Source organism: Tauraco erythrolophus, chromosome 13, assembly GCF_009769465.1.
Source record: "Tauraco erythrolophus isolate bTauEry1 chromosome 13, bTauEry1.pri, whole genome shotgun sequence".
In the NCBI taxonomy this organism is placed as follows: Eukaryota; Metazoa; Chordata; class Aves; order Musophagiformes; family Musophagidae; genus Tauraco; species Tauraco erythrolophus.
In genome coordinates, this window is record NC_141477.1 from 15,906,618 (window position 1) to 15,934,489 (window position 27,872).

General features: G+C 44.9%; 2 protein-coding genes across 4 annotated transcripts in view; both read left to right on the forward strand.

Moving 5' to 3' along the window:
* Nucleotides 1–349: 349 nt before the first annotated feature.
* VMA21 (vacuolar ATPase assembly factor VMA21) lies at nt 350–13,178 on the forward strand. 3 transcript variants are annotated; one of them, XR_015222501.1, is made up of 4 exons: nt 361–456; nt 2,315–2,424; nt 3,922–6,770; nt 13,112–13,178. XR_015222501.1 is itself a non-coding variant. In XM_086619460.1 (3 exons), the coding sequence occupies exons 1-3, from the start codon at nt 401–403 to the stop codon at nt 4,062–4,064; spliced, it is 309 nt and encodes a 102-aa protein (XP_086475586.1). In that variant the 5' UTR covers nt 350–400; the 3' UTR covers nt 4,065–7,182. The 3 variants fall into 3 exon arrangements, 2 of the variants coding, with proteins under 2 accessions (XP_086475586.1, XP_086475585.1); XM_086619460.1 differs by lacking the exon at nt 13,112–13,178 and having other exon boundaries at nt 350–456; nt 3,922–7,182; XM_086619459.1 differs by lacking the exon at nt 13,112–13,178 and having other exon boundaries at nt 361–453; nt 3,922–7,182.
* Nucleotides 7,223–27,872, forward strand: part of PASD1 (PAS domain containing repressor 1) — a 119,290-nt gene continuing 98,640 nt past the window's right edge. The window contains exon 1 of the mRNA XM_086619456.1: nt 7,223–7,271. The gene's annotated coding sequence lies outside the window, so the exon portion shown is untranslated. The remainder of the gene's footprint in view (nt 7,272–27,872) is intronic.

Genomic DNA, 27,872 nt, shown 5'->3' on the forward strand with positions numbered 1-27,872 from the left:
TTCTTTCAGATTTTTCACCAGAAACGTCATCTTTGGCTGTAGGCGGTATTTTGGTTAACTTTAGTGCCAGGAGAGCGGGAAATCTGTAGGAGAACAAACCTCCCCGCTAACAGGACAACACGGAGACACTGCGGTCTCCCTTCGGGGAATGCCTCAGCCCTCGGCTGTGTTCTTCCACTTACTTCCACTTACTGCGTTCCGTACAGAGCCAGCACCGCCCCAGCACAGCACGCCCCGCCGCCTCTCCGCGCCCTCCGCCCCGGCCCGGCCGGGCTGGGCCGCGCCTGCCGCGCGGTTGCTATGGAGACGGCGGCGCTGCCGCCCTGCGCATGCGCCCCCCTTCCGCCGCGCTTCCGGCAGACCAGAAGCTTCGGTAGAGCGGGGGGCTGAGGGGACGGCGATGGAGCGGTACGATGCGGCGGCGCTGAACGCGGTCCCCGTGCCCGACTTCAGGCAGTAAGTCCCGGGGAGGGGAAGGGACGGGACAGGCCCAGGCTCCACTGCGGGCTGGCAGCGTCGGGCGGCGGGCCGCAGCCTGCCCGGGTGTCGGGTAGGCCGCGGCGGGCGGAGCTCGCTGTCGGTGCTACCGGCCGGGGGGGGTGGCGGCAGTGGGGGGTGCAGCCCTCGGGGGGCACCTGGGGAAGAGTGTCTGCCCGTCTCGCGTCGCTGGCGAGTCAGCCGGAGCGGCAGCCCGGGCCTGGAGGAGCCGGAGGGCCTGGCGGGGGCCCCGGGCTTGCCTGGGCCGTGCTGCGTGCTGCCCCTGGGCAGCCCCGAAATCCGAGCGTGGGGGCTGGGCTGCAGCTCGGAGCGCCGTGTTGGGGCTCAGGCGATGCGCGAATGTTTGTTTTTGCTGCGCACGGAAGGTACGAAAAATGCTCAGTGTAAGAGAAGTATTTGTCAACAGTGGAGTTTTTAACTTTGGGAAGAAGCTGGAGGTCATCTTGTTCTTCTGTGGGTAGACGTTAAGTAGAGAATGGTTTCCAGTTTCCATAGGGGAAGTTGGAACCGGGTTATGCTTTCCACCCCGACAGACCTTGAGACAAACTCTAGTAAAGGAAAAGATTCCATATGTTTTGGGTTTTTTTTAAGCTACTTAATATGCTACCTAAATGTACAGCAATACCTGCTCAGGAAAAAAATGCTGTTGCCTTTAGTGTAAAAGCTGCATCTGGCTGCATTGCACTGTCTTTTGGTAATTCTCACAGGATGAGTTAATTCATTTTTTCCCACTTCCACTTATTTTTCCAGAGAGACGTGAAGGATAAAATGTGATTTCAAGCAATATGCTATGGCACAAATATGTCTTGATAAAACTTTTTGATACTACTTATACAAAAATTGCTGTGGAGGTGCCTGGGAGTTTTTTATCCCTGACTTGAATTGTTTTTTGTGCATATTTGCTTTTCAAAGCCGTAAGGACACACACCATGGAATCGGGTAGTCTTTGGAAGTCAGGAGGGTGTTGCTTGGCTTACACGTTTACTTCAGTATAAAATAACGTCATCAGCCGAGCGGAGCGAGTGAAAACTGATGGAAGCACACACAAAAACAAGCTGTGTGTGATATTTGATAGCTACAAAACCTGTTCTAGCAGATCAAGTTCAGGGAGACCTCACCAAGTACATAATCCTTCATTGTGATTCTCTTGCTCAAGGTCTTCTAGGTTTAGGTCTGTGGAGGCAAAAAAAGCTACTAATGTTTTGGTGTGTTGGCTCCACGTTCAGATTGTTGCTACAATTATTCCAGCTTTCTTAGCAGAAACTGAGAAATTATTCTAAATAGAGGAACAATACCTAATAAGAAGGAACTTCACTTCCAATACTAAGCTGTTAGTCATTCTGCGTACTTCCCTCTCTGTCCTATCCTGTAGGGTTTGTCATTTTCCTAGACTTGTAGTTACTTTTTTTAAAAAAAAAAAGAGAGGACTTGTCGAGTTTTAATTCAGAATACTGTCATATGACAAGTGCATGCATCTGTATCAAATATTAGATTTGTAATGATTATCTAATAATACACTGATAAACGTAAACCCCCTATGTTGTTAATGCTTGCAAAGCAATAATGGGGAAAAATCTAAATACTGTTTTTAATCTTGTTTGTGAACTTTGACTGGCAGAATCATTACGTGGTTCTGAATACTGTGTTTTTTCCATTGCAGCCAACAAATGCATACTCAAAGTCTTTATCGCTTCCAGTGATACACATAGTCAATTCTTGAAAAGTAATTGGCTTCTGTTTGGGACAAGTTCTTGCCCTGTTTCAGGCATATGTATTGTGACTTTATTCTGTGTGTAACTTTTCTTATTTATTTCAGAAATGAGGGTTCATTAACATCAACTTTAAGAACACTTCTATTCTTCACAGCGCTAATGATCACATTACCTGTTGGGCTGTATTTTTCATCAAAGGCTTATATATTTGAAGGTAATTCTGTTTCTGCCAATTAGTGTTACTATTACAAAAAAGAGGAAAAGCACAATTCTCTAATAGCATCTTTGTTCTCCTTCCTGTTTTGGATGTTGGTTTCCTTATGCAGACTAAAAGCCTTGTAATGTCTAATTAGAGCAGAAAATTATATAAATGGTCAATGCATCCTTCCCTGCATTGTGATCTGCAATCTGACATTTGCTGCTTGTAAAATATAGGTGCCTCATTCCTAAGGGGTGTCTAACATACCCTGCAGCAGACTTTTATCAGAATTGTCAGGGATATGTTTCCTGCAGGTGTTGCAAACTAATTGTGTGTTCAAGACAGAAAAATGTTGTTTACTGGGTTTATTTTTTTCTTTTTAAAGCAAATGCTTTTTTTACCTGCATTTGTCAGTATAAACCAGTTAAGTTGTAGATTCAGTTTCAGATATTGAATGTGGTTGCTCGTAGAGCTTTCTCTTGATTAAAAAAAAAAAAAAGAAAAAAAAAAAAAAGAGTTCTGTCAAACTGCTAACAGCCAGCCACATTCTAGTCTTGATTCTCCAAGACTTTAATAACTTCCTAATACTGCAGCAGAAAAGTATCTCCTTCAAAAGCAGGGAGGAGGAAGGGAGAAAGCAGCTGCTTCCAAGAGCAATGTAGTGAATATGTAACTGATTTGTTCCAAGATGATTCTGCTTTGGTGTGTACTGCTGTACGTAGTTCTGAAGGCTGAAGCTGAAAGCTTGTTAAGTAACTTTCAAGATCCTTTTTGGTGGTTTTGGGTGGTTTTTTTTTTGTTTTTCTTACCTGAGGTGTAGCAAGCCGAGCTTTGACTTTGCCGTGTCCATTAATGGAAAAACCTGTCATTAATGGAAAAATCCTGATAGGATTGGGTTTGTGTTTGGAGGATGGTGTTTTTGGTGTGGTGTAATGTGTGGGTTTTCTAAATGAATGAAGAGAAATTATGTGTTGGTATTTGAAGATTTATTTCATGATACGTTGGTATTTGGTGTTCTGATATTTGAAGACTTTATTTCATGTGAGATGCATTCATGTATCTTAACTGGTGAGGAATTATTGTTCTGCAGTCTAAATATAGAAGTCCTCTAAATTTAATTGTTGTTCTACTGTTTTATCCTGTTACAGTGGCAAATAAATTTTATAATTATCCCCACCCCTCCATTTTCCTGCCCCACAAAGACAGTTACACTTAGAAAAAAGGGATGTTGAGGTTTATTTGGAGCTGGAATATAGTAACAGAAAAAGTGAATGTAGAGCTCTAAGGTGTTGACTTCAAAACCAGGGTGTTTTATCTTTAATATTGAATAACTGCAGTGTTGCTTTATTCCAGAACTAGTTTCAAGGTCTGTAATTATCATAGCAAATTCTTTCCTATGAATCTTTCTGAGCTCAGTCTTTTGAAACAGGAGTAAATGTAACTTTGGTCTTTAGGAAAATTGTGGTTTGCCGTTTTGGTGTTTCTAATAACTAATATTCTTTATTTTCTCAGGTACCTTAGGAATGTCCGACAGAGACAGCTATTTTTATGCTGCCATAGTTGCTGTAGTTACTGTTCATGTAGTACTTGCTCTCTTTGTGTATGTAGCGTGGAATGAAGGTTCTCGACAGTGGCGGGAAGGCAAACAGGACTAGGATGAAGATCTTCATCATCTGATGCCTACAGACTGTAAATCAAATCTTTGTGAGCCAAATGAAAAGCGTTCTTCGAAATGTATAATACACATGTACAAAGGTGAGGCTAATGCCTCTACTGTGGTTGGAATAAGACTTGTGCTCATCTTGAATGTGTTCCAGTGTTTTCTCTACTGATAATGGAAGTTGTTCTTTAGCCAGACTGTGCTAGGTTGAGCTGAGCCGGTCTTCACCTGGAATTAAAATGGAATAACTATATATTTTTGAAAAAATTCTGTAGCTATTTTTGGCATTCCTAGTATTTTTCTGGCTTGTTCTGAACATAGTAGTGGCATGAAGCAAGCATTACCTTTTCAAGTAATTAAATTCCTAGTTAAAAAAGATACATTACTCACTATCCAACTACAGTGGAAAGGGTAGGATTTCCATTGGTGTGGATAGTTTCCCGATTTATGGGTGTCATGGTTTAACCCCAGCCAGCAACTAAGCCCTGCACAGCCACTCACTCGCTCACCCCCAGTGTAATGGGGGAGAGAAGCGGAAGGGTGAAAGTGAGAAAACTCATGGGTTGAGATAAAGACAATTTAATAGGGAAAGCAAAAGCTGTATACCCAAGCAAAGCAAACCAATGAATTCCTTGACTCCCTCCCATCTACAGCCAGGTGTTCAGCCATCTCCAGGAAAGCAGGGCTCCATCATGTGTAAGGTGACTTGGGAAGACAAACGCCATTGCTCTGAACGTCCCTCCCTTCCTTCTTCTTCCCCCAACTTTTATTGCTGAGCATGACATCGTATGGAGTGGAATATCCCTTTGCTTAGTCGGGATCAGCTGTCCGAGCTGTGTCCTCTCCCAACTCCTCGCGTACCCTCCGCCTCCTCGCTGGTGGGGTGGGGCGGGGCGAGAAGCAGAAAAGGCCTTGACTCTGTGTAAGCACTGCTCACCAATAACAAACACCCTGTGTTGTCAACACTGATTCCAGCACAAACCAAAACATAGTCTCATTCTAGCTACCATGAAGAAAATTAACTCTATCCCAGCCAAAACCAGCACAGTGGGACAGTCATAAATAATATATTTATGAGTTTAGAAGTAACTACAAAAATAGAATTGAGTAGGAACTCAGGTGTTGTCTTTCTAATGTGAAATACAAAGGTGTGGTGTTTTTCAAATGCAATTTTTTACTACAGTGTAAAATTCAATCTTTAATTCCTTTTGGAAGGTTTGTTGTATTGCTGCGTTGCTCGTCTTTCCACTCTTCTACAGTTAATCTTGATGATGCAAAGGAAATGTCGTAGCGTATTTTTTGGTATGTCTTTACATTTGTGCGTCTCCTTGATGGTTGCTAAATGATGTAGTTGGGTTTCCTGTGGTAAAGTAGTACCAGTAACAGCTGTAAGCCACTCTCATGGCTAGTGGAGGAGTGAGCAGGAGAAAACAAGCTGTAGCCATCTGCAAACGTTGTCCTCTATGAAGCAGAACACAAGAGTGATCACATGGAAAATTTTCTTCTCTTCGTAAATATTAACTGGTACATTGTGAAATTATACAATATGTTCATTGTTTTCTGTTTCTTGGTTGAGTACAGAAATTTTCTGTAGTCAAACCACAGTGAGATTTCTGTGTTGTAGGATATCCTGAATTTCATTTCACTGTTGTGCTGTTTTGTAACAAGCTGGTTAGTCTGTAGATAAAACATTTTTCCTAAGATTCCAGCAATGCACAGAACTTTCCTAACGCTGATGATTGCTGTTAAGCTGTTGTGCTTGAGGTCATTCTGTTAATTTGAGTTTTCCAGTTTGTTGTATTAGTTGAGCATTTTTTGGAAGCGTTCTGCTGAATAGAGGGCTTGGAATGGTTTTGGTGCTACGTTTGTCCACATAAAAAACTTACTGATAAATGAGACAAAACTCAGTTATCCACGCCCAGTGGCTTGAGGAGTGTGCTCCCAGGTTCCCAGGTCTCATTCCTCTTTACCCCAGTCCAGGTGTGTCCAAGCCTATACACCATGTCACACTAATGCAAGTCAATTTTTACATCTTGTTTCTGAACTGTTAACTTTTCTCATCCGAAAGCCCATTGCCAGGTTGCTGCCAGCAAACTGGAGGACAGTCTCATACGACTTGAAATACAAATTTAGTTTGTATGTTGGCTTCCTGTTCTCCAGCATCTGAACTGAACGTTGTAGAACAAATGCTGCCTTTTAATAAAGAGCTCCCCTGCAGTACAAGATCCAGCAAACAAGCACTTGTGCTCAACAGTTTTTGAGGAATCTTTTTAATACTGCTCAGCTTAAAACAAATAGATCAGCTGTAACACTGTTGAGTAGCTTTTGCTTTTATTTTTTTTTCCCTCCATTTATAGTGGAGAATAAATGGGAACATAGCTGTCGTGCTTTACTAGTTGGGTCTTGTGCTACATCTGGTTTGTTTCACATACCAGGATCCCTAGACAGCAAGTTAATTTCCGAGAACTAATAGGAAAGAATTGCTTGTTATAATTGTTTACTTAGAAAAATCTGGAAAGTTTGACCTGTGCTGTAAGTATAGGCACTATAGTGTCTTAGCATCTGGGGGTAACGAGCTGAGCATCAGTCCATCCGTTGGAAGATCTTTGAAGATAATGCTTTGATCCACAGCGTTCTCCCTGAGAAAAAAGGTTACGCATGAGTCTCCGCATAGTAACAGCCATGTGGTGGATTTTAGGTTGTCTGTGCTTGGAAATGGAAACAATTCCTCAGGTAAGTGGTGCAATGAAAACAGTCAATGGTGGAATGGCACCGTGATTAGGGAGCTGAAGGAACAGAAACTGCAGCCATACAAGGTAGAGTGTACGGAGCAGATGCCCTGCTGGGACCGTGGTGGTGCCTCACCAGTACTAAGATTTAATGTATTTCCAGAGCTTTGTTGTGTTCTCTTGAGTGTTTCCTTTTGTGTATCTGATGTTCCTGTTGATGCCAAAGCTAATTCTCGTGGCAATTTTTAATTGTTTAATGGCTATTGTGATTCTTTGAGAGTTTAAATAATACAGTACAAATATGAAAACAGATGAAAGTTGTGGAGTGATCAATATTCTTCTTTTTTTCTATAAAATGGTGGTGTGTTTTGAAGTGGTAGTGTAAGTTTGTTGATTTTTTTTTTTTTTTTTTCTTACTAGGAATGGATTTGAGACAACTTCTTAAAAAGACAGATTGGGAAAACTTGGTCTGTGTAAGTGATTCAGTACTTCAGAATGGCCCGTCGCTTAGTGGTCCGTTGTGTGTTTGTATAGGTTGACAATGAGGCAGTTCAGCTAAAGCAAGCAATTATATCTGGCAGTGAGCAAGTGTCTTGAGACTGAGATTGTAGCAGAAATTTTGTGGAATGTTTTTACCATAAATAGTGGGGGGGAGGCAATGGGGAGAATTGAGAAGTGGAAAAATCAGTGACTTCTCAAAGTTAGTTTAGTTTTCTTCTTCTGTACTTCTTATCTTCGCTGTTTTTTTAAATGCCTGTGGAGCATCGTGGTGGGTACCCAGCCTGTGGAAGGTATGCGGTGAGGAGCTTTGGTTTGTGTTTAGGGATACCTGACTTAACAGGTAGCACTGAGTAGAAAGTCTCCAGAGAAAATGGTGATGTTGGTGATCACTTTGTTAACAGGAATTGTTTGTCGTGCCCTAACATTGATTAACGTATATTTAATTATGTAAATATAATATGTAAATATTATATTTACAGTATATTTGAAACAAAAGGCTACCTGTCCTTTGCTGTGTCAGAGAAGGCCTAATCTTAACTCTCACTTAACATTAAAAAACAAACAAAAAACCCCTCCCAAAACCTCATCCTCATTTTTACAGCGGGGCTTGTTGGGCATTATCAAACTGATGGGATGTTAAGGGATGTTATTTTGCCAAGCTGCTAATGCAGCGTGACAAACTAGATGGCAGGCTTTTCTACCTGATTCATCTGGCAGGGGAAGGGAAGTTGTGCTGGCTGAAAAATTACATTCTCAGTGCATTGGTGAACAGTAGAATGTTTGATGTTACTGCAGTTGTGATGGGTTTTAGATTTCTGCATGGTTATTGTAGCTAAATAAACTGTGCTTAGGCTTCTGAGAGCCTGTGCAATTGGAGGGAGTGTGCTCAGAGCCTGCAGAGAAGGGTGGTGTTGGTGATAGTTCAGATGAGTGAGAGATGGGAAAGGAGAGGGGCCCTTAAAATAGCGAACTAAGCCACACGTGTTACTACAAAATAACGTAATATGGGTATGACTGAAACTTCAGTAGGCTGCAGCCCATGGGACAAGGGGAGAAAGGTCCTGTGGAGCAAAGGAGTCGCTTGGGGAGGTGGGGAAGGGTGAGGACTGGAATGTGCTGGCACAGCTTGCTATGTGATGGCTGAGGCACCATATGGTTTTGTTCAGAAGGGTTTATTCCACTGTTCTCCAGGGGACTGTGCAGAGCCATTGATCTGAAATGTAAATCATATGAATAAGCCAGTTCAATTTTTAACTTCCAATTAAAGTTGTTCATAAGTTGACAGCTTTGCCGTGTGTGATCTGGGACACATTCATGCAGCTGTCTTGTACAAACTAGCATTGTTTCTGGCTCTGAGTCGTCTCTTAGGGCAGAGTCAAGCCCTTGGAGTGTAAATAGGTCTTTAAAATACTGAAGAGCAACTGCCACTCTTAATGTTTTATTAGCTGTAATCAACTGTCAGTTTAAGGGAGATGCACAAGCTGCTTCTGTCAAGTTCTCAGGACACGGTGCTTGCAGTTTCTCTGCAAGGAGAGCCTCTCTTGTGCTTGGAAGGGGCTTGCAACAAGGAAATGCTGTGTAGTTTGGGTCTCACGGTCATTCTCTTATCTGAAGACGTGCTAATGTCTAAATTTCTGAGATGGGAAACAGCTTGAGTGTCTTTGTTAGGAGGACCGAATCACAGTGTTGTGTAACAATGCTGAGGTGTAGTTTAAGACAAGAGACAGAGGGAAACTCTTTGAACCTGAAATAGTAAGAAAAAGTATAGGGGAAGTGAAGGGGGATTTCTGTAGAAAGCAGCTTTTTTAGGTCCTGGTCTCTCAGTTTGCATTCTGAAACCAAGAGATAGAACCAACGGTGGTTCTGTTTCTGAAGGTAGGGATACCGACCAGGAAGCTCTGTGGGGAAGGATGACCAGGGAGAAGAGCTTGGAAAGTCGAGTAGTTCACTTGGTGACTGTTGAGCTGAATGCCTGGAACTGGATTTTCTCGATGCTGGTTTGCTGTCACGTTTCACAACCCTCTTTGTCCTACCAGCTTTGGATGGCATGTTCTTGCTGAGATGATTCCATGTGGGTGCCTGGTGTTTCCAGGGAGATCAGGTGCTTACTTGAAACTGTGCTTTTTTATAGTAGTGCAAACTACTCATAGGCCTGGGAAAAAAAGCTCTTGATGCCTGCAATGGGCACATGACACACTGCGGTTTAATAGTTTTAGTGTAAATGGCCCAGGGCATAGGCACAGGGAGTGGGTTATTAATTAAAACTGTTTTTAATTGAAGGATGATTTATAAGTAAGAATAACAGCAGTCAAAGAACCAAAACTGCTGAGCATGGGCCCATGCTGCAGACATCAGTGAGGAGCCATTTAATACCTTTGCAGTTTTTCAACCTCAAGATGCAGAGTTTCTCTCAACTTGCCTGGTTCATTAATACGGCTCTGCTGATGTTGGAGATCAACTGAGGTGCCAAAGTTTAGCTCCACAGCTGGAATGCTTCATACAACTCACTTCAAGGGAATGAGGCTTTGATGTGTAGGTGGGTTTACGTCTGACAGAGAAGACAGGAGAAACTACTTTGCTCTCAAATCTTATTGCAGTTTGAGCCTTTTCCTAGAACAATTCCTACAGAACCAGCAAGCGTTGAATGATTCTCAATTTGAAGCGTTATGATGTATTAGTTTCCTTCAGAACTTTGCCTTATGTCTTCAATCCAGCATTTTTTTCTCCTAGTGTAAAGTATGCCCTCACCAAAAAATCAAACCAAAGGTGATTCTGATTTGGGTGTTTGAACTGGTTTGATGGCTGTTGGTGTGGCAGGTGCAGCTAGCTGTGTTTAAACATGCAGTGGCTGTAGCTCGTCATCTGCAGGTTTAGCCCAATGTCGCTGAGACTTTTTGAGTGGAGATCAAATTGTGTGCACCATGTGTTTAATAGGAGGGTCCTCTGTTGGCCTTAATGCTTAGTGGCTTCAACAGGGTTAGTAGAAATCATCTTGAATAGCAGCTGTTTCACAGCTCCCAGTTTTACTAAGTGAAAACTGGATCTTTACTTGGGTTTTATATTTGAAATAACATTATAATGGCGCCTCTCTTCATGGTAGTGACTGACTGATCTGTGACATTAAGCCGGTTCCTTGATTTCTAGCTAGCGTTTATTTCTAACCCATTATATTTTTGCAGGCAGCAGTAAGTTCCTCACTCTTTTAGCACTTCTCCCTCTTTACTTCTCCTAGCTATTTGCCAGGTGCTTTTGGTGGGAGCAAGTATTTTCTATAGTGTGACATCTGTTGTGATCCCTAGTTAAGATTCCATTGAGCTTTGTAGGGAGAGATGAGGTTTTTATACCACTTGGTGTGGGGATTGTGCTTTCCTGCCCATGAATTTACAGAATTGTTAATTCTATCAGCTCTGATATTTAAGGTATGAAGAGAGTAATGCCGGGGGGGGAAAAAGTTTCCAATTTTATAAAATCAGATAGCTATTTGTCATGGGCCTTGGGAGGAGTAATTAACACTAAAATAATAGCATGTTTCTATGTTGTCATGCTTATTAGATTCAAAACAGTCCAACTCTGTGCTCAAATGTAGTTTTATTTTAGCATATTAGAAAACTTAGGAACATTTAAGTACACTGAGTAGCTTTGTCAGTGTGATCCAGGCTGCTTTCACTTTTCTGGCTCTGAAAGAAAACTACATAAAGCCTTTTGGTAAGGAAATGTTGGAAGGCACCAGGGAATGGGTGATGCAGCTCTTCAAGAAGCTTGCCCATGCCAAAAAATCGTGTTTGCACTGTATCAAGATTATGCAAAGGATTAGCTTGGAAGCAGAGCTGAGTGGCTTGTGAACTTTCTACCTCAGATCAGCAGTGCTCTAGCTGCATGGTCCAAATTGCAATTTGATGGGATAAACAACTGTTTTGTGCTTTTTGCGGACTTTGTTCAAAGAGTGAACAGGTAATTCTTCACGGCAGGTAATTCTGCACAGCGCCAGAACTAATTTGCTACAATTTTATTCAGTTACAGATGGAGCAATGCAGTAACATCGCTGATTACACAAGCACAAGTTCAGTTGATCACATATGTATGTGGATACAATATGTGAACTGATTGACCAGTAAAGCAGACACAGTAATTTATCTTGTCTTGTCTCCTTGGATTCTGACAAGACAGTTTTCTTTCAGTTTAAACTCAGCAGTTTGCTCAGGCACCAAGATTACTGTACAGATTGATGAACAGCAAGGTGAGTGGCTGTGTTTGTGGAAGCCAGTGTGCTCCAGACTCCTGTGATGAACAGGTGGGGCTTTGCATCGTAAGCATCCTGGCTTTTGCAGGATTAACAAGGGCTGGACCCAAATCCGATAATATGAAATGCAGAAAATGAAGTATTGGAGGTACCTGTGCCAGAAGTGCTGTGATATGGATTGGTAAGAAGAGTTATCCATCAGTAACAGGATGTTGACTGACTCTTCTTTTTCTCATGTGCATTTCTAGCACTAGGAAATCAGTATAATCATCATTTAATGATGATTATATGATATATATTAATGATGATGATTTTATGATATAATCATATCATTTACTCTAACAGTCTTTGAAAAACACAATCTCTTCTTAATATTTCCCCAGCAAAAAAAATTCTACTTGAACTAGGCTTTTGAGACTCAGTACAAATTTAAGCTACTTATTCTTCAGCCAAAAAAAGAGCTTTTGGATAAAACTTTGGTGTTGATGGATTTTCCTCCCCAGAATATCCTGCATATTCCTTTTGTGCAAAAAAAAAAAAAAAAAAAAAATTAACCTTACAGCATACTGTGTGTGGCAGCATCCACAGGTTCATTTGTGGTGCAGTGGAGTATTTAACCTTCCTAGAAACTGTACCCCTAAGCATCCAGGTATCACCCTTGGTGGTGCTTGCCTTCTCGTGCGCAGTCTGCTCTTCGTTGCAGCAGTACCCAAAGAACACGATAGGATCACGCACGGTGAGAGTCAATGGGTATCCTGAAGAAGTCGTGGTATAACGAGATAGATCAGGCTAAAGGGGTGTCGGAAACAAACCCAGCAAGCCTGTTGAAGTGGAAGTAGAGAGGTGCTCAGTGCAGTTAGTACGTGATAGCTCCTGGGGTCGTGGGGCCTGGCCTCTGAGCTGTGTCTCCATAGAAAATAAAATAACACATCTCCGTGTGCGTAGATAGATACACTCAGAGATGTAAAGGGATTTGCTCTGTGTGCTGTGGCAGATCACAGGTTTAGAAATGGAGGGCAGGTGGGGCAAGGGACTAGACCTCAAATCTTCTGACCCACTGCTTTCTCAGCAGTATCTGCCTTTCACCACCCTTCATCCACTGATTTATTATTTTTTTAGAGATTGTTTCTGGTCAGATCTCGAATCAGTGGATACTGTACCGTTACCTAATTTTGCATGGCTTGGCGTTCTCTTCAAAGCCTACTTGAAGTACTGTATTGCATACTTTCCTTCTTGTTCAATTCTTCTGAGTATTCCCTGAAATCCCTGTCTCAGCAGATTGTTGCCATGTTTCAGCTTTAGACTTCTCTAGGCTTCTTTCAGGCATACCTTTTCTCTGCCTGATCCTTTCCTTCCACCTCCTTCTACAATCTTAAATAAAAATAATTTTTAAAAAAGACTAGTTGAAATTTGCACGCCACTGGAGGATGATGATGCACGTGAGCTGCGTGACTCCATTATCCTTTCGATACCCTTAGCGCTGTGCGTTCATCCTGCATCACACTTCAAGAGCATGTCCCTTCATTTGCCCACAAGATTGGGCTGGGAATGAGTTTGGTGGTCAGGGTGCAGAATATGCATGTGGTGGTATCTGGGGAAGGGTTGGCATGAGACTGGAAGGAAGAAGGCGGTGAGTAAACGATAAAGGAATTAAACTAATACACAAACCCAAACTTTTCACGTATGCCTTTGGGTATGTACATGCCTTAGTCTTAGCTCCAAGTGGTGTATTGTTTGGGGAAGTACATTGAAGCATGACTAATCTGCGTTTTTCTCCCTCTCCCAAAACATTGTGCCATTTGAAATGTTTTCTTTTTCTGTATTTAAAGAATATGCTTTCATAATCCAAAAACTATTTTTCATTTTTTTTCTAGAACAATTGGTGGAAGTGTTTTTATTAATCTTTTTATTATTTAAGCACTTCTATCTGTGATACACAATAGAGGCAAACGAATTGATTTTTTTTTTTTGAGACAAGCTTGCTTTTTATCCTGCAGAAACGATGACTCATGAGATTCATCCAACCCTCATCTCTATTCCTCCTCCAGCTAATAAGTTAAATGTGAGTTTTGTGTTTGGATTAAAAGGCAGCCTATGCTTACCTCACCAGGGAGCTTGTTTGAACATAGAGTTCACAAGAGGAAAATTTCTTGCCACAGTAAAACTCCATCTCTGGGCATTACGGAGCTTTGCAAAGTTTGCTCCCTGAGTGAAGAAAACAGCTTTGGATTTAATTCATTGCTCACTTTTACAGTGATGCTGGCCTGGTGTGCTTGTAACTCTTCATGGTGATGCCAGAGGGTTGTGGCTCTGGTACAGAAATAGGCAGCAGCAGAAGGCAGAGACCTGTAATGTTTTGTCTTTGGGCCTGATAATCCTGCAGATGGACAGTATCAGGATGTACAAGGTGCTACACTGATCTAGGATAAAATCTCCCTCTATTTTCATTCTGACTGAAACAGTCCTGCAAATGGTGGTTCTGGTGTAACTAAGGAGGGAGCGTGGAGGATGGAAATGGGCAGAGGTGCTTCAAGTCAGTGTTGCTGATGAAGCCCCATGCTGTAAGAAGGCACCTTAGCTGGAGCTGACTCCCACGTTGATGCAGCCAAGCCCGTTTAAAGCTAAACGAGGTATGGCCTTGCAGCTCTGCAGCATGGATGTGCTGTGAGTTTTAGCTGAGAGGAAAGGAGAGTTTGATCAGTACAAGTCACTGCGTAAAAGGTAGCTCATTTCTCTGTGAAGTTGTGGATTTTGGACTGGGCTTTCTTGAAATGGAGCGAAGGTCTAGGATCCCTGCTGGTGGATCCTGCTGTAAAGACTCCCATGGGGGATCCCTGATAGGGGAGCACGGGAATTAGAGGGTGCCTTGGTGTCTTCCAGCCCATGTCTGGGAAAACAGTTTCACATATAGGATCTGGCTTCTCTAACTCTACTTTTCCCTCAAAAGGTGCTCATGAACCAGGTGAAGTACAAAGTGGTTACTTTGGAGAGCTGGCCCTGAAAGCTGACTTACAGGTGGATGTGTTTGAGTTACCCATTTAACCTCAAACTCTTGGGCAAAGAGGTACTTGACTTGTATTACATAGCTGAGCCTGATGCTGGTTGTGTTCATTTATAAAAGATTTGATCCTTTTATGATGTAAATAGTGTGTAACCTAGAACAAAGTTGAGCTCCTGAATTGGTTTTGCCCAGACGCTGATCAGTGTCTGGCTGTAGACATGAACCCAAAACAGTGACATGGGTATGAGTTCACAGTTGGGACAGGTGTTTTGCCCTCTCTTCCTTACTGTTGATTATTTAGCAGCTTCACAAGAGCAAGTCCTGTTTTTCCAAATACTCCTTTTTGGTGAAATCTGGAGAGGTAAAGAAATAGAAGCAGCTTTGCAGAAAGAAATCCCCACTCTGATCATCAATTTTTTCCTGTTTGGTCACTGTACAGTTAATACTGCCTTTCAGATGTTGGGATAACTGGTACTTAACTAAGACAAGACTGTTGTGATTTGATTTTCCAGAAACAATGAGAACTCCATCCGTAACTATCTCCTCCCTTCACCATTCCCTAGGGTGAGAGGGACTGGCTGTAATTACAGAGGCTGCAGAATAGACATGTCCATACCCTCCATCAGCCAGAGCTACAAGCCTCTTTCTGCGTGACTCTGGCTAAGGCCAGACTATCTATGGGTTTCTGTTAAAAGGGTTTTGGAGGTTTTGCAGCACTTCTATTTTCTTGGAACTCCACAGCAAGTGTGCTGCTGTTAGTGGAGTTCTTGATAGACGAACCTGCAGAAATGCAAGTGATTGACTGGGTCTTGTACAGCAAAGGGTTAAGCTTTATATCCCACAGGATGCTAAACAGAACATCCATCTGCAAGAATAAAGGATGAAAGCAATCTAGACAACCAACTTTCACATTTTCCAATGGAGAAAAACACTTTGGGCAGACGCAGCATGTCAGAAGGAAGAAGAGATTCTACCATGGCAGAAATGGGAAGTTGAACTGTGTGTTGCAGTTCAAAGGCTGAAGGCTCTGGAGGGCAATTCGTGCTCCTGCCTTACAAACTCAGTTAGGATTTGGTTGCAAGTAGAGTGAACACCAGGAGCTTAGGTGAGACAGTTCTGCTGAAAAATCTGTTGGGCAGCTCTATGAATAGGTGAGGAATGTCTTGCATTTGACAGGTAATATTTAATTTCTCTCATCTCTTCTCAAGACAACTGCAAGTGGAAAAATATTGTGGTTGACCACAGACCAGAAGGCCAAGAGAGACTTTTAACTTTCTTTGACAGAGTGGCTTTCAGCTGGCTTCAGTGAGCATGGTTTCATGGATGCTTCAGCACTAGGACTCCTAAGTGCAAGTCAGGTGGGTTTTTTAGGTTGGATTCCCCTTAGCTGGTATCAACAGCTTTCTGTAATTTCAATTTCATGAGTGGTCTATTGGTTTGACAATCCTGTGCATGGGCTGAACGTCATATATTGTCCCAAACTTAAGAACAAATTCCCAACCCAAAAGGCAATCTCTGTCATTTCCAAACCCTCTCTTATGCTAAAAGTAATTTAAAAATATTCTGTAATGAAGATGGTATCTGTGATACCCAAAATATTTCACAGGAAAGTCACTTAATGCAGTACATATTTTGTAGCTTGCTGGTGTTCCCTATAACATGCTGTTAGTTTCCTCATTCATTTGCAGATGTGTGCTCGTTAAGCAAGATCTTTACAAAGTGTCTGGGCTGTTTAAATGCTTTAGGGGATGAACATATTTATTATGAGCTGATAATCCTTGTAACTTGTTACATTAAAATATAAATGGATTAGAGTATATATAGTCCGATGGGAAGCATGAAAGTGATTACTAAACTGCACAAATAAATGTGCCAGAACCCTAAATAGTATAATAATCCTCTAAGGGGAAACTGCACCTTCATTCATTTATAATGGTGTTGTGATTGGCTTTGTTTTAGTCAACTTGGAGTCAGTGCCTCTGTGAAAATCTCACAACTTGCCTTCCAAAATGACATCAAAAGACGAAAAGAGAAAAACAATCTTGACAAAACCAGGTCACTACATCAGCAAGAGCACAGTGGGCCGAGCAGCTCGGCTTCCTGAATCAAAGCCTTGCTGCAGGAGCGTTGCCGCACTGCCATTAGTGTGGCACAAGTGCCGTTCTCAGCAGCAAGGGACCAAAAAGTGTCCCAACAGCAGGTGAAGGCCTTGGCCAAAGCCTGGTGCCTCTCCTCAGAGCACTGCTGTCCTCAGATGAGGATGTGGAGGTGCTCAAGACCTTTGGGGGGGATGTCCTGGTCCCAGCTATGCCTTGTAGCCAGCCTGCACACAAGTTAGGAAGAATAGTGAGTCCTTTGTGTCTGAATCAAGGAAAAAAACCTCAGCCAAGGAATTGAGATGTTCTGCTAGTCCTATGCTTCCAGAAAAGCAAGGGTCCTTTCGTAGTCTTGGCTAGGAACTCCCAGGGCTGGGAGAGACTAAGGATCTTCTAAAGCATAGACATCTCTGGTGTCTGTGAACCATGAGAAAACTGTCTGAGCCTGGAGCCCGTCTCAGTCTGCTGACAGAGCAAGGAGCTGTCAGGAAGCCATCATCTCCCTCTCTTGCCACAGTTCCTGTGTGTCCCCAGAAGAGCTGCTCATCGAGGGACAGAGGGGGATTTGAGTGCATAGGCACGTGGTGGAATTGCCATGTGGCAAAATGGCTCCTTTGTGCCCAGTTCAGCTGTGTGGTGGGGTGGGAGCAAGAGGGCGTTCGTGAACAGGACTCTGCTCCTGGATCCCACGAGACAGTGCCCTCCAGCCATAAATGGCCAGTTTAGTGTATATAGCCACAAATTAACAAGATAATTATGTAGCTGGCAGGGCTGGGTAATTAATGTCTGGTACGACATACTGTAACATACTGTTTTTCACATGTGTTTTGTGCAAAGTGGGAGTGCTGAGGTGTGCTCGTTTTGCTAGTTTGCTGCTGTCTGGCGAAGAGGGTGAAAAAACCTACAGGAAGAAGGAAATGTGTTTCCTATCATTTGAGGTTTTAATTAAATAATCAGTAGTGGCAGCAATGGCAAAGTGCCAGGGCTTCTCCTGGGACACGCTCACTGAGGATTTTTGTAGAGGAGAGGGAACTGGCTGCAGGAGGCTCGTACAGGTGTCTGTGTTGAAGAACAGCAGCTATTCTTACCCACAAGCCTTGCTGTTTGTGTTGCATCTTTACTTAATAAAGAAGAGACCTTTACCTGTGTCTCTGACCATATGGGTGCAAGAGCAGTAACAGCACATAGAATCATAGAATGGTTTGGGTTGGAAGGGACCTTAAAGATCATCTGATTCCAGCCCCCCTGCCATGGGCACGGACACCTTCCCCTAGACCAGGTTGCTCAAAGCCTCATCCAGCCTGGCCTTGAACACTTCCAGGGATGGGGCAGCCACAACTTCTCTGGGCAACCTGTTTCTGGGCAACATGGTCTCTTGCAGGTTTTGCTGAAGCCATCCGACAACATGTGTAGCAGATGTTAAATGCAAGCCACGTGGCACAAGCTTTGCTCTTTCTATGGGACACCTTAGGCAAGATTTACCGAAAGCAAAGACCTAGTCTCAGGCTTGAAATGTCACGCTGTGCGATCTGTCTCCTAATGCAGCCGCTACCGAGCGCTGAAAGCTGGAGTCTGCTCCTGCGCTCGCGATCTGGCATTCCTTCTGGCTGCACCTCGTTGGCAGAGACTCCCTGGGTTCTAGCAGAAGGAGCTGAGCGAGGGGTTCGTGTCAGCCGCCTCTCCCCATGGACGTCCTCCTGAAGCACTGCGAGCACTGCCAGGGTCACCTGGGCGCATGTGGGGTCCGTGTCCTGGGCGGGTTGTGCCTGTACAAAGCCAGTGCTGGCCTCTGCCCGGACCCAGCAGGTCATCGGAGGGGTAGACTCGGGGAGGGGAGGAGCAACTGGCTTTGGTAATGTTAGGAAGACCTGCCTTGGTTCCAAGTGAGTTAATATCTCAGTGCAAGATAAATGACTTCTATCACTTTGAGCTTTTCTGGGAGGGATTATGAGCAGAGCAAGCTAATGATTCTGGCTCATTGGGATTTTAAATGGCATTCTTACTTCTTGGTGTAAACAGAAGGTGATAGCATAGCATATGGGAGGCCTTTAATCTTGTCTTCGAGATCTACGTTTTGTAGGATTATAATTTTTTTTAAGCTTTTTGTTTCATCTTGAGCACTTGCAGAAGCGAGCAGGTAACTAAAGGTACACACAGCGCAATTTAATGTGGCTTCTTCGTGAAATCATCCGAGTAGCCGAGCCCCCTCCGACCACAGCCTCACCCTCCTGTCTCCATTTCGTAAGGGTATTATCACTGTAATTAATAGGAGTTGTATAACAGTGCCTAATTAAACTCTGATCATATAGTGTAAATTTAACTTGATTATCGTTAGCCTCAGCGAACTCTGCAGGAGATTAATCCTGGTGATTCACTCGGCACACAAAGCAACAGCGCTGGTTCTGCAGAGGACCGAAATATTGGTGTATAGAAACGCTCTGTGCTCCCAAACCCTGCGAGTTGGTGCCGCGTTCCGACAGTGACACCGGTGTCGGCGAGGGGATTGCGCTGCAGCTGGAGTCTCCCTGTTTCCAAATCGATGAAAAGGCACTGGGATGCCAGCCGGCTCCTGCGGCGCAAGTCTTAAAAATCACTGAACAAGGAGTCTGAGAGGATTACGCCTTACGTAAGAGTTTTATGTCTGTCCCAAAGCCACAGCCTCTACGCGTTTGTGGGCTGCGGCCGCCAACAATTCATGGACACCAGGACCTCCTGAATGACTGCGAGCCGTGTTTTGTTTAAGATGAGATTTCAAGTCCAGGACCTGGTCCCTGGCTTACAAAAGCTGGTGAGGTTTTGCCTGTGGGAACAGGCTGAAGGCAATAATGTTATTAATTTGTCTTGATTTCTGCAGATTAAAATGCTGGGTGCTTCGCTTCTGCCCAGTGTGCTAGAGAATATTTCCAGTTTCCTTTGCTAAAATACCAAATCAGCCTTTGGTGTAAAACTGTTTTTTCCTGTATCTAGCCTAGAATTGCAGGGCATAGGATTTGTCCCGTCTTTTCCTTTTCTAAGCACATCTGATTGTCTGCCGCTAATAATAGTTTAATCAATGGGGCTGATTCCTGCATATTCTCTGTCTGACGGTAGCCTGGAAGACCCAGACAACAGCAGAAAAAGGTCTTTTGTATGTGTCACATTTTTATTTTTTATTTTTTATTTTTTCCTTAATTAAAAGCAAAGAGGGAAGTTTTACTCTTGTTTGCATGAATGGTCACATCAAACGGTACGGGAAAATCTAGGCCAAGCTGCTTCCAGCGAGCCGAGGAACATTCTGCTGTCGCTCCGTGTCCTTTCGTAGTAGTGATGCCTCTTAATAAACGTCACGCACCTTTTCAACTTTCTTTGAGAGCTTTAGCTTTGCTTTTCACCAGTACCCCCGAGCCCACCTCGCCCCTCCCTCACTCGCCGTTAGGAGATGCGTCCGTGCGGGACGGGAAGGAGAGGGATGGAGGCGCGGCTGGTGCATCCTCGCCGCCTGCGGAAACGGTGCCGCTTACGTAACGCCCCGGCTGGGAACGAGGTGAAACTCCGTCAACTCTTCTGCAGGAGGTTTCGGAGGGTTTGGGGCTGCTGGCTGGCGGAAAGGGTAAGTCAGGAATGTGTTTCTCAGGATGGGAGGGGGTGTGCATGTGTGCGTTGGTGTGTACAGTGCTGATAAGGGGCTCCAAAATTAGGGACTGAGCCAGGGGTGCAGGCAATGGTACCTCGAGCCCTCCTTGCTGCTCTGCACGGTTAGCAAGATGCCTGAAACGCATCGTTTTAGGACAGTGCTGCTTTGTGAAACAGCTCTGTAACTTGTTTGTACTGTTTTTCTGGACTTCTCTAATGTGTCTGAAACACAATTCAGAATATGCTGTGCTTAAGCCACGATAGGTTTCCCTTAAATTTTATAGGGGTAATTACAGTTTTTGGGGGAAGGCTGTGAAATGCTTGACATCTGTCAATCATGAGATGCTGACATTATTCAGAATGTAACTTGCTTTGCTGTTGTTTTTTGCACTTGGGGAGTTGTGCCTGTTTGCAGCTCGTCTGTCTGCTCGTCTGAGTGAAAATGCTGGTGTTGCCTGGTGGGTGCGTGCTGGGTGCCGGTGTCCATGGGTGCTGGCTATCCGTGCCTGCTTTCATTTAAGGCTGGAGCTATAGGTCTGGTCGTGCTTGCCACGGTCCCAGAAGAGCTACTCGTGTGTGTAGCACTCTCATGGAGCTACTGTCAAATGTGCACCTTGGAGCAGAAAGCAATCTCTGTTTGCAGCAAGATGAACAACAAAGAGAACGCCTGAGCTTTCTGGAGTTGTGTCGGGGGTTATGCTTGCTCTGGAAGTGCTGTATGTGCTTAAAGTGTGCAGGAATTACTGGTGAAACTGGTGGATTCTGTACAGAAACAGAGGGGCTGTACAGCCACAGCCCGGTTAGCTGGGAGCTCAGGAGATTCCAACATGAGAAACAGCCCAAATGAACCTAAACAAGCAAGGGGATGTGAATTATTCACCAACAGAAAAATGTTTGTTCCTGAACAGTCAGGTGCCTGAATCCAGAGCAGCCCCAGGCTGTGGGACTGGCGTTGCAAGGGTTAGCGTTGTCCTAAAATGAACTGTGCAACAGAAAAATCACTTGGTTTTAGATACACGCTCGTATTCCTCTGGGACTGTGAATCTCTTGTGCTTAATTTTTAGGCTTTTCCTTTTTTTGTTATCATCTAAAAGACACCTTATGCCACAATGGCTTTTGTGTTTGTTCCTTGCGATATTCAACAGGAATAGCGGGCTGCCGGGGCCACATCCTGTCACATCTTTGTTCTTCTCTCACCATGCGCAGATCTGGTGGTCCCAAAGATCCAGCTGGTCCCTGTCTGGTTGTGTGGTCGTTCTGTGAGGGATGTGCATAAGCAGAGGGGACTTCACCCGAGGGCAGTGTCTCACTCCAGACTCACGGGGGCTGGACGCCAAACAGTTTTTTACCTCTGGGGTTGTGGGCAGTTGGATGTGTGGTGTCCACTTTTACATCCATGAGGAGCACAAGGGCAGAACCTTGATTTTTATGGGCAGGCTTTCAAGCCCACCATGCTTCTGGCTTGTTGCAGTTTTGCAGGGAGCAGCCCCCTACATTATGTACCCTCACCCCAGGCACCCTGGGATGGGTGCAACAGGGCCAACTGAGGCTGGTGGCTGTGGTGGCCAGGATTTGGACCTTGGGAAGGGAGAGGAGCTAATGAAATCCCACCTTGGTGACATATAACCATTTTCGTGCCAGGGAAGGTGGCTTCACTGTGCTGTAGAAACACCTCGTTGCTTGGGCAAAGATCATCAGTTGCCCACTATAAATGGGTACAACTAATAAGAAACGTTATCCATGAAGGTTGCAGGCAGGTTGAGGCAGGAGGTGTCTCTTACCACGAGCTATGTGGTGCAGTAAAGATCACTCCACAACTGGCCTACAACAATGACCCTGTCTGGGGTACACGCTCACTCAAGGTTATGCCCTGGGGAGGACAGCGGGTGGGTGGTAATTGCAATATCAGATGGCAAGGTGTAATTCACCTTTTTGTTACTCTGACCGTGCTCCTGAGATGACAGCTATGGGGTTCTGCGGTGCTTCAAGAAGCAGGGGAGAAGGGTGAGGAGGGAGCACGCACACAGTGCAATGGATCTGCTAAAACCTGGCTTGGGGCTCCCTTCGGATCCTGCTGGGCTCATTCCCTGCATCACAGAAATATGATTGGTATTTAGGTACAGAGCTCTCTCTTGCTGGCCAGTTCCCAGCTGATGCTGGTCAGAGGCCAACAGAAGATGGTTCGACCTGCAGGTTGTCCAGTGTTGAAGTGCAGGAGGTTTAATGGAGTGGGTCTGTATCCCAGGGGACAGAACTGGACAAAACGGAAGGAGTTCAGATGACCCGAGCCCTGAGCAGGTGCGCGCTGCTGCCTGGTGAGAGCTTGCAGTGTGGTGCTGAACTCCAAGTTAACTGGGATTGTTGTTTTTTTTTCCTCTCAGGCAGAAACTGAGCCTGATTTGGGTGGGGTTTTGGTTTGGTTTGAGTTTTAAATCTTTTCATCCAAACCAAAACATCACCTAGTTCTGGTCCAGGATAGTGGTCCAGCTGGAAGCTGGCATCTGTTAGACCTGTTTCCCAGCAGGGCTCTGAGGACCCAAAGCATAATGCCGTACTGCACTCTCCTGTCCATCCTCTCCTGTGCCTCATCGCCCGTTGTCCATGCCAGATGTAGGAATCGGAAGCAGTGGACAACATCGAGACTCCCAGCGGTGCTGGGGCAAGGAGATACTTGGGCATAGGCTGTCTCTGTTTCCCCCACTTCAGTTTTCTCCACGTGAGCTGGTTTTGGCTAATGAGAATTTTTGGCTAATGGAAGCTAATGAGCCAGTTTGGTCCTGGGCTTAAAAGTGAACCAGAGCAGCTTCAGTCACACCAGGGCTGAAAAGCTCAGCTTCAGTCTAGCAGGCTCCTGAGTTCTGGGGTAGGGTGCAGTTGAATAGAAGCAGCACAGGACTGGCCAGGAAACAAAGACTGCTAAATGCACATAATTACTGATAAAAATCATTATGATAACTGGAAGTGATGGGCAGCCGTGCTGGGAACTTGAACATAGATGCCAAGAGTTAACCACACCTCACAGACTGTGCTCCACTGTCACCTTGAGGCGATTCCTGTCTTGCTGGGCAAGAGGATGGGCAGAAACCTCTGCTCTTCCTTTCCAAGGGGGAGAGACGAGTTAGTCCTGTGTGCTCCAGCGATGAATGGATCCCCCAGAACTGCAGAGACAGCGATGCAGTTGGGTGTTCTGATGCTGCAAGCTCCCAAGCTCTGGGGGCATCGCGGAGCAGAGGTAGGCGGCTCTAAGTGGCCGTAGGTAGAGAAATAGCACACAGCTGCCTAGCTTTTCATGCGTGATCACTGGGGCGTTGGTGGCTTCATGACTTTTGCAGCCCCATAGCTGAGGCCTCAGGGTCCCGGCTGAACCTTGCCCTGTGTATCAGGCAGGTTTCTCTGTGCACATGCCTGTGTTTAATTACCGTTATGAAATGGCAATACACAATTTAAAATGTCATTACAACGTGGTGCAGAGCTGGGATTTGCAGTCCAGCTGCGAGTGCCCTGTTGGTGAAGCTGCTCCTTTATCTGAACTCTGCCGTCGGCTGGTTGTTCCCCTCTATGAATCACTGTCTGAGCAGGCTGACGTTGCTCGTGGTGTTTGTCACTGACTTGCCTGGACATGACTGTGTCAGCACCTTTCCTGGGTCTTTCCTGTGGTGGAAATTTAGCCTGGTTAAAACTTCTGCCAGCCAGATGCCTCAGCAAGAGTAGTGCTAGGCATGGTTTGCCCAAGGAATAACTTCCTCCTTGAGGGAGAGTGGTTTTGATGTAGACAAGGGTCATTAGGGCTGCCTTGACTTCCTACAGTTGGTACGCATCCTGAGACAGTCCCCGTGGAGATAGTTTAATGCCACTGAGCTTCTCTCTCCCTGATGTAGCTCCAAGAGCAGTGCTGGCTCTGAGAGCGCAGAGCAATGGTGCTGTGGTACATGGCAGGGCTGAATGCTGAGCATCTTTGCATCTGTTAGCTGACAGCCATCCTACCAAAGGGGCCTGCAGGTAGTTTCCTTTTGTTTCCTTTAAAACACCTGGTGGAGAGATGCCCAATGGAGTGACTTTGGCACTTGTCTTCCTGTGCCCCAAGGAGTAAACCTGCCCAGCAAGTTTGCAGCCCAGCACAGCACTGTGATGGGAAAGACGTGGACCTGTTGGAGCTGATGCTGTACGATACCCCGGGGAGTTGAGCCTAAGGCAGGCTGCTAAATTGTGATGTTTTCATTGACTTCAGTCGCCTTTTGATTAGATTGCGGTTCCCTCCATAGACTCCAGGACCAGAGTAAAAAAGGTAATGAAGGCTGAGGAATAAAAGGTAAGCACAGGGCCTGCTTCCGTGCTTAGCCATCCCAGTCCCTCTGACATGCCAGTCCACTGAACCTATTTGCTGTTCTGACCTCATCTTGGCTAGAATTCGATTTTGGGTCCCCATAGGTGGGTGGGTCAGGCAACCCCCCTGCTTCAGCTGTGCGGAACATACTGTGCCAGGCTGTATGTTTATTAATAAGCTGATTTTGTAAGGAGATGGAGCACCAGGGCTGAGCTCCTGTGGCAGGGCGAGCTAATGATATTGGACAGCGAGCAACTGTCACTTTTGCTAAATCTGTCATATTGCAAGTAAGCTGCTTACAGCATGCAGTTGAGGTGGGCAGAATGACAGTCTAATCCACCTTAGGGCTCTACCCAAAGTCAGATTTGGAGGCTGCTTTTCTCAAGAACATGGCTGCCCCCTGGAAACTGTTGTCTCAGAGGCACAAAGCAAGCTAAGGAGCAGGACAGTCACCAGCTTTGCTGAATAAACTCCATCTGTGTGTCTGCTCAAGGGCTTGTTAGACCCTCATCCTTGAGTGATGATAACATAGGACTTCTGAGGAACAGAAGCAACATGGAATTTGTCAGAAAACGTACCCTTGTGCATTGCTTAGCAATGCAGCATGGATTTGCAGCCAACCTGAGGAGCTGGAACAGAGACGTATATAGGAAAGACCTGTGAGACCTGATCGGCAGTACGGGACTCTCAGCAGAGCTTTCATGGGTGGGAGCTATGGTGAATGGCACGCAAAGAGGCTCCTGGCTACCTCTTTCTGTTCCCTGTGTAGCAAGATGCCAACCTCTAACCTGGAGACCCCGCCGGGACCTTACCTGCCCCAGCACGAGCGCAGCCCATGTGCTCTGCGATGGCAGTGTGGTGGGTTTGGGGGAGGGAGGAAGGTGGAGGCACCCGCTTCTGCTGATACCTTCCTGCACCACCTTCTGGTGACGTTCAGCCTGAGGTTGTTCTTCCCTGTTGCTGCACTGGGCATGACTGTCCGTTCATGCTTCCATGGTAGGAAAACAGTGGATTTCTCCCGGGTCTCTCCCTCCCTTTTTGCAGGTGTGACTTCACCCGTGCATCACAAGACACGACATGTCTTTCAGAAACGATTCTCCATTTTGGCCCTTGTTTGGCCAAAGCGCATAGTAGATCCTCGAATTTGAGTAGATAAATAATCCCATTGATGGAGGTGCTGCTTAATTAATACCAAACTAAGTCTGTTGCTGAATCAGCTCCTTGACCTTTGGCAACCTTTGTGCTACAGAAGTGTTTATAGATGTAAACATTAGATTGTGGATGCAGTTTCTTCAGATGACGTTGCAGCATACGGGGCACAGTGCTGAGCTTTATGGGACAATAAAACTCAGCGTTGAATGCCGTGAATAGTTTCCTCTTAGCAGGTCTTTGGATCTGCTCTTAACAACTGTTCCTCAGTGGCGTAATTTAATAGTGTTTAAGAACATCTTCATTGCGTTCCTCTTAAATTGTCTTGTTGTCTGTGCAGTGCCCCACACGTAGGGTTTTCTCGCTGATACTATTGTCTTCCCTGCGGTTGTACGAGAAGCTCCAAATGAGGTTGGAGTGCTGTCTTAAGCTGGGAAAGTAGATAACTCATAGAGTTTGAAGGCTGTCAATCATGATACGCGTTTTGAAATTATGGGACGGTTCAAAATATGCCCAGAATGGTCTTCAGGGGCTGTCTTGTTGCTCCTATGTGACTTCTAGAGTTAGAGCTTAAGAAAACCAGACAGAAAAGTGGTTTTAAACACTACCAGGAAAAGGACATGATAGAGAGATTAAATGCCTTATTAAAATCACTTGGTGGCAGGGCTGTGGCTTCAGTGTGGAATTCCTGGCTGTCAGCCCACCAATGCCAACAGCAGTCATGTGCTTCTGAGATACAGAGCTGAGATTCCCTCCATTTTCTGCAGGCACTGGGGAGTGCCGGAGACTCCTTGGTGGCCACCATAGACGATGGGTTGTGTGATCAAGGATACCTATTGACAAGTAGCTAGTTTAAGACCAAAGAAGGCAGTTCTGTCCTCTCCTGCTTCCTGCCATCTCTGCTGCATCAGCACAGTAGTGGCAAAGTAGTTGAAAGCCGATCTTTTTAAAACATTTCTTCCAGTATTAGCTTTCAACCATACAAGCGTGATTTTCCATGGAAGGGAGGCTGGGAGTGGTGGAAGTGCTTCTTCAAGGGCATGATGTGCTTGAGCTGGTCATGAAACTCCACCCCGAGGGCTACTGAATCAGGCTGCTCGTAAAAGTCAAGAGCATTTTAATCTACGAGATGTTTGTGTCCTTTCTTGAACTGTTATGATGAGGATAAAGCGATAGCATCAGGGAAACGGGGGCACAGGGTCACAGGCCCTGGGGAAGCTCATGCCCGGCTCCTCTGGTGTTTACCTCGGGATGTGTTTTTGTTACTGACTGCTAAACATAACAAAGCTGAAGGTAGTTATCGCTCTTCTGAATTTCAAACGGTTTGTTGTGTCTTGCTGAAGAGGGCATCTTTGGTAGCTTTAACCAGCTGTAATACAGAGGCTGTTGAAAAACACAGCTCTGTTACCATAACAGCACTTTTATTTTTATCTTCAGGAGGAAACATTTGTTGAAATTACCTTTTGGCTTCCAAAAGGTGAAGACATTTCTTCTCGGAATGGTACCTATGAGTACATGTAATATTTTTTAAAGTTAGAAAAATATTTACTGGTAGGCTTATACATTTGGTTTGTGTGTTCTCTGCAGTCTTCAGCAATTGAGTTGAGATTTTTTTTTTTTGATGGCTTTACCAATTATTAGGAGGTGATGGACAGTCTAGGGATTTGAATACTCTTTAGATGACTCTCTAGTACGAGGCCTGTGAGGGTGAGAATGCCACATTGCCACTGGAGAGATCCAGAGAGCCATTTTTGCCTAAAAAGCACTTGGTAAATTACCCCACCCACCAGATGAGAGATCCACCTGCTGAGGCCTTGAAGACCTTGCTGAGGAACCCACGGACACTGGTGGAGAGCACCTCAAAAAAGTGGTTCCTCTAAGGGTTTTAGGCCATGCGTGTCCGTGTGGGTACTTACTGTGATGATTTAACTTTAATTGTCCAATTGATTTAGAGGCTACAGCCTGTGTTTAAAGCTGGGCCTCAGAGATGTAGTCTGTAAAATCCCTTCATGGTCTACTCTTAGAGAAGACCGGCACCCGTTGGCTGCCCTGGTCCTAAACCTCATATTTCTAGGAGGTCAATGGCAAGAAATACTGTGAGTTAAAAGTTCTTGGAGGGAAAAATAAGAGAATAAATCCTCCAAAGCAATG

What these genes read in the sequence shown, in the direction of transcription:
- VMA21 (XM_086619460.1), top strand. Translation starts at nt 401, where the DNA reads ATGGAGCGGTACGATGCGGCGGCGCTGAACGCGGTCCCCGTGCCCGAC. An exon ending in CCCGTGCCCGACTTCAGGCA is followed by an intron (nt 457 to 2,314) that starts GTAAGTCCCGGG and finishes TATTTATTTCAG; the next exon opens with AAATGAGGGTTCATTAACAT. An exon ending in AAAGGCTTATATATTTGAAG is followed by an intron (nt 2,425 to 3,921) that starts GTAATTCTGTTT and finishes TTATTTTCTCAG; the next exon opens with GTACCTTAGGAATGTCCGAC.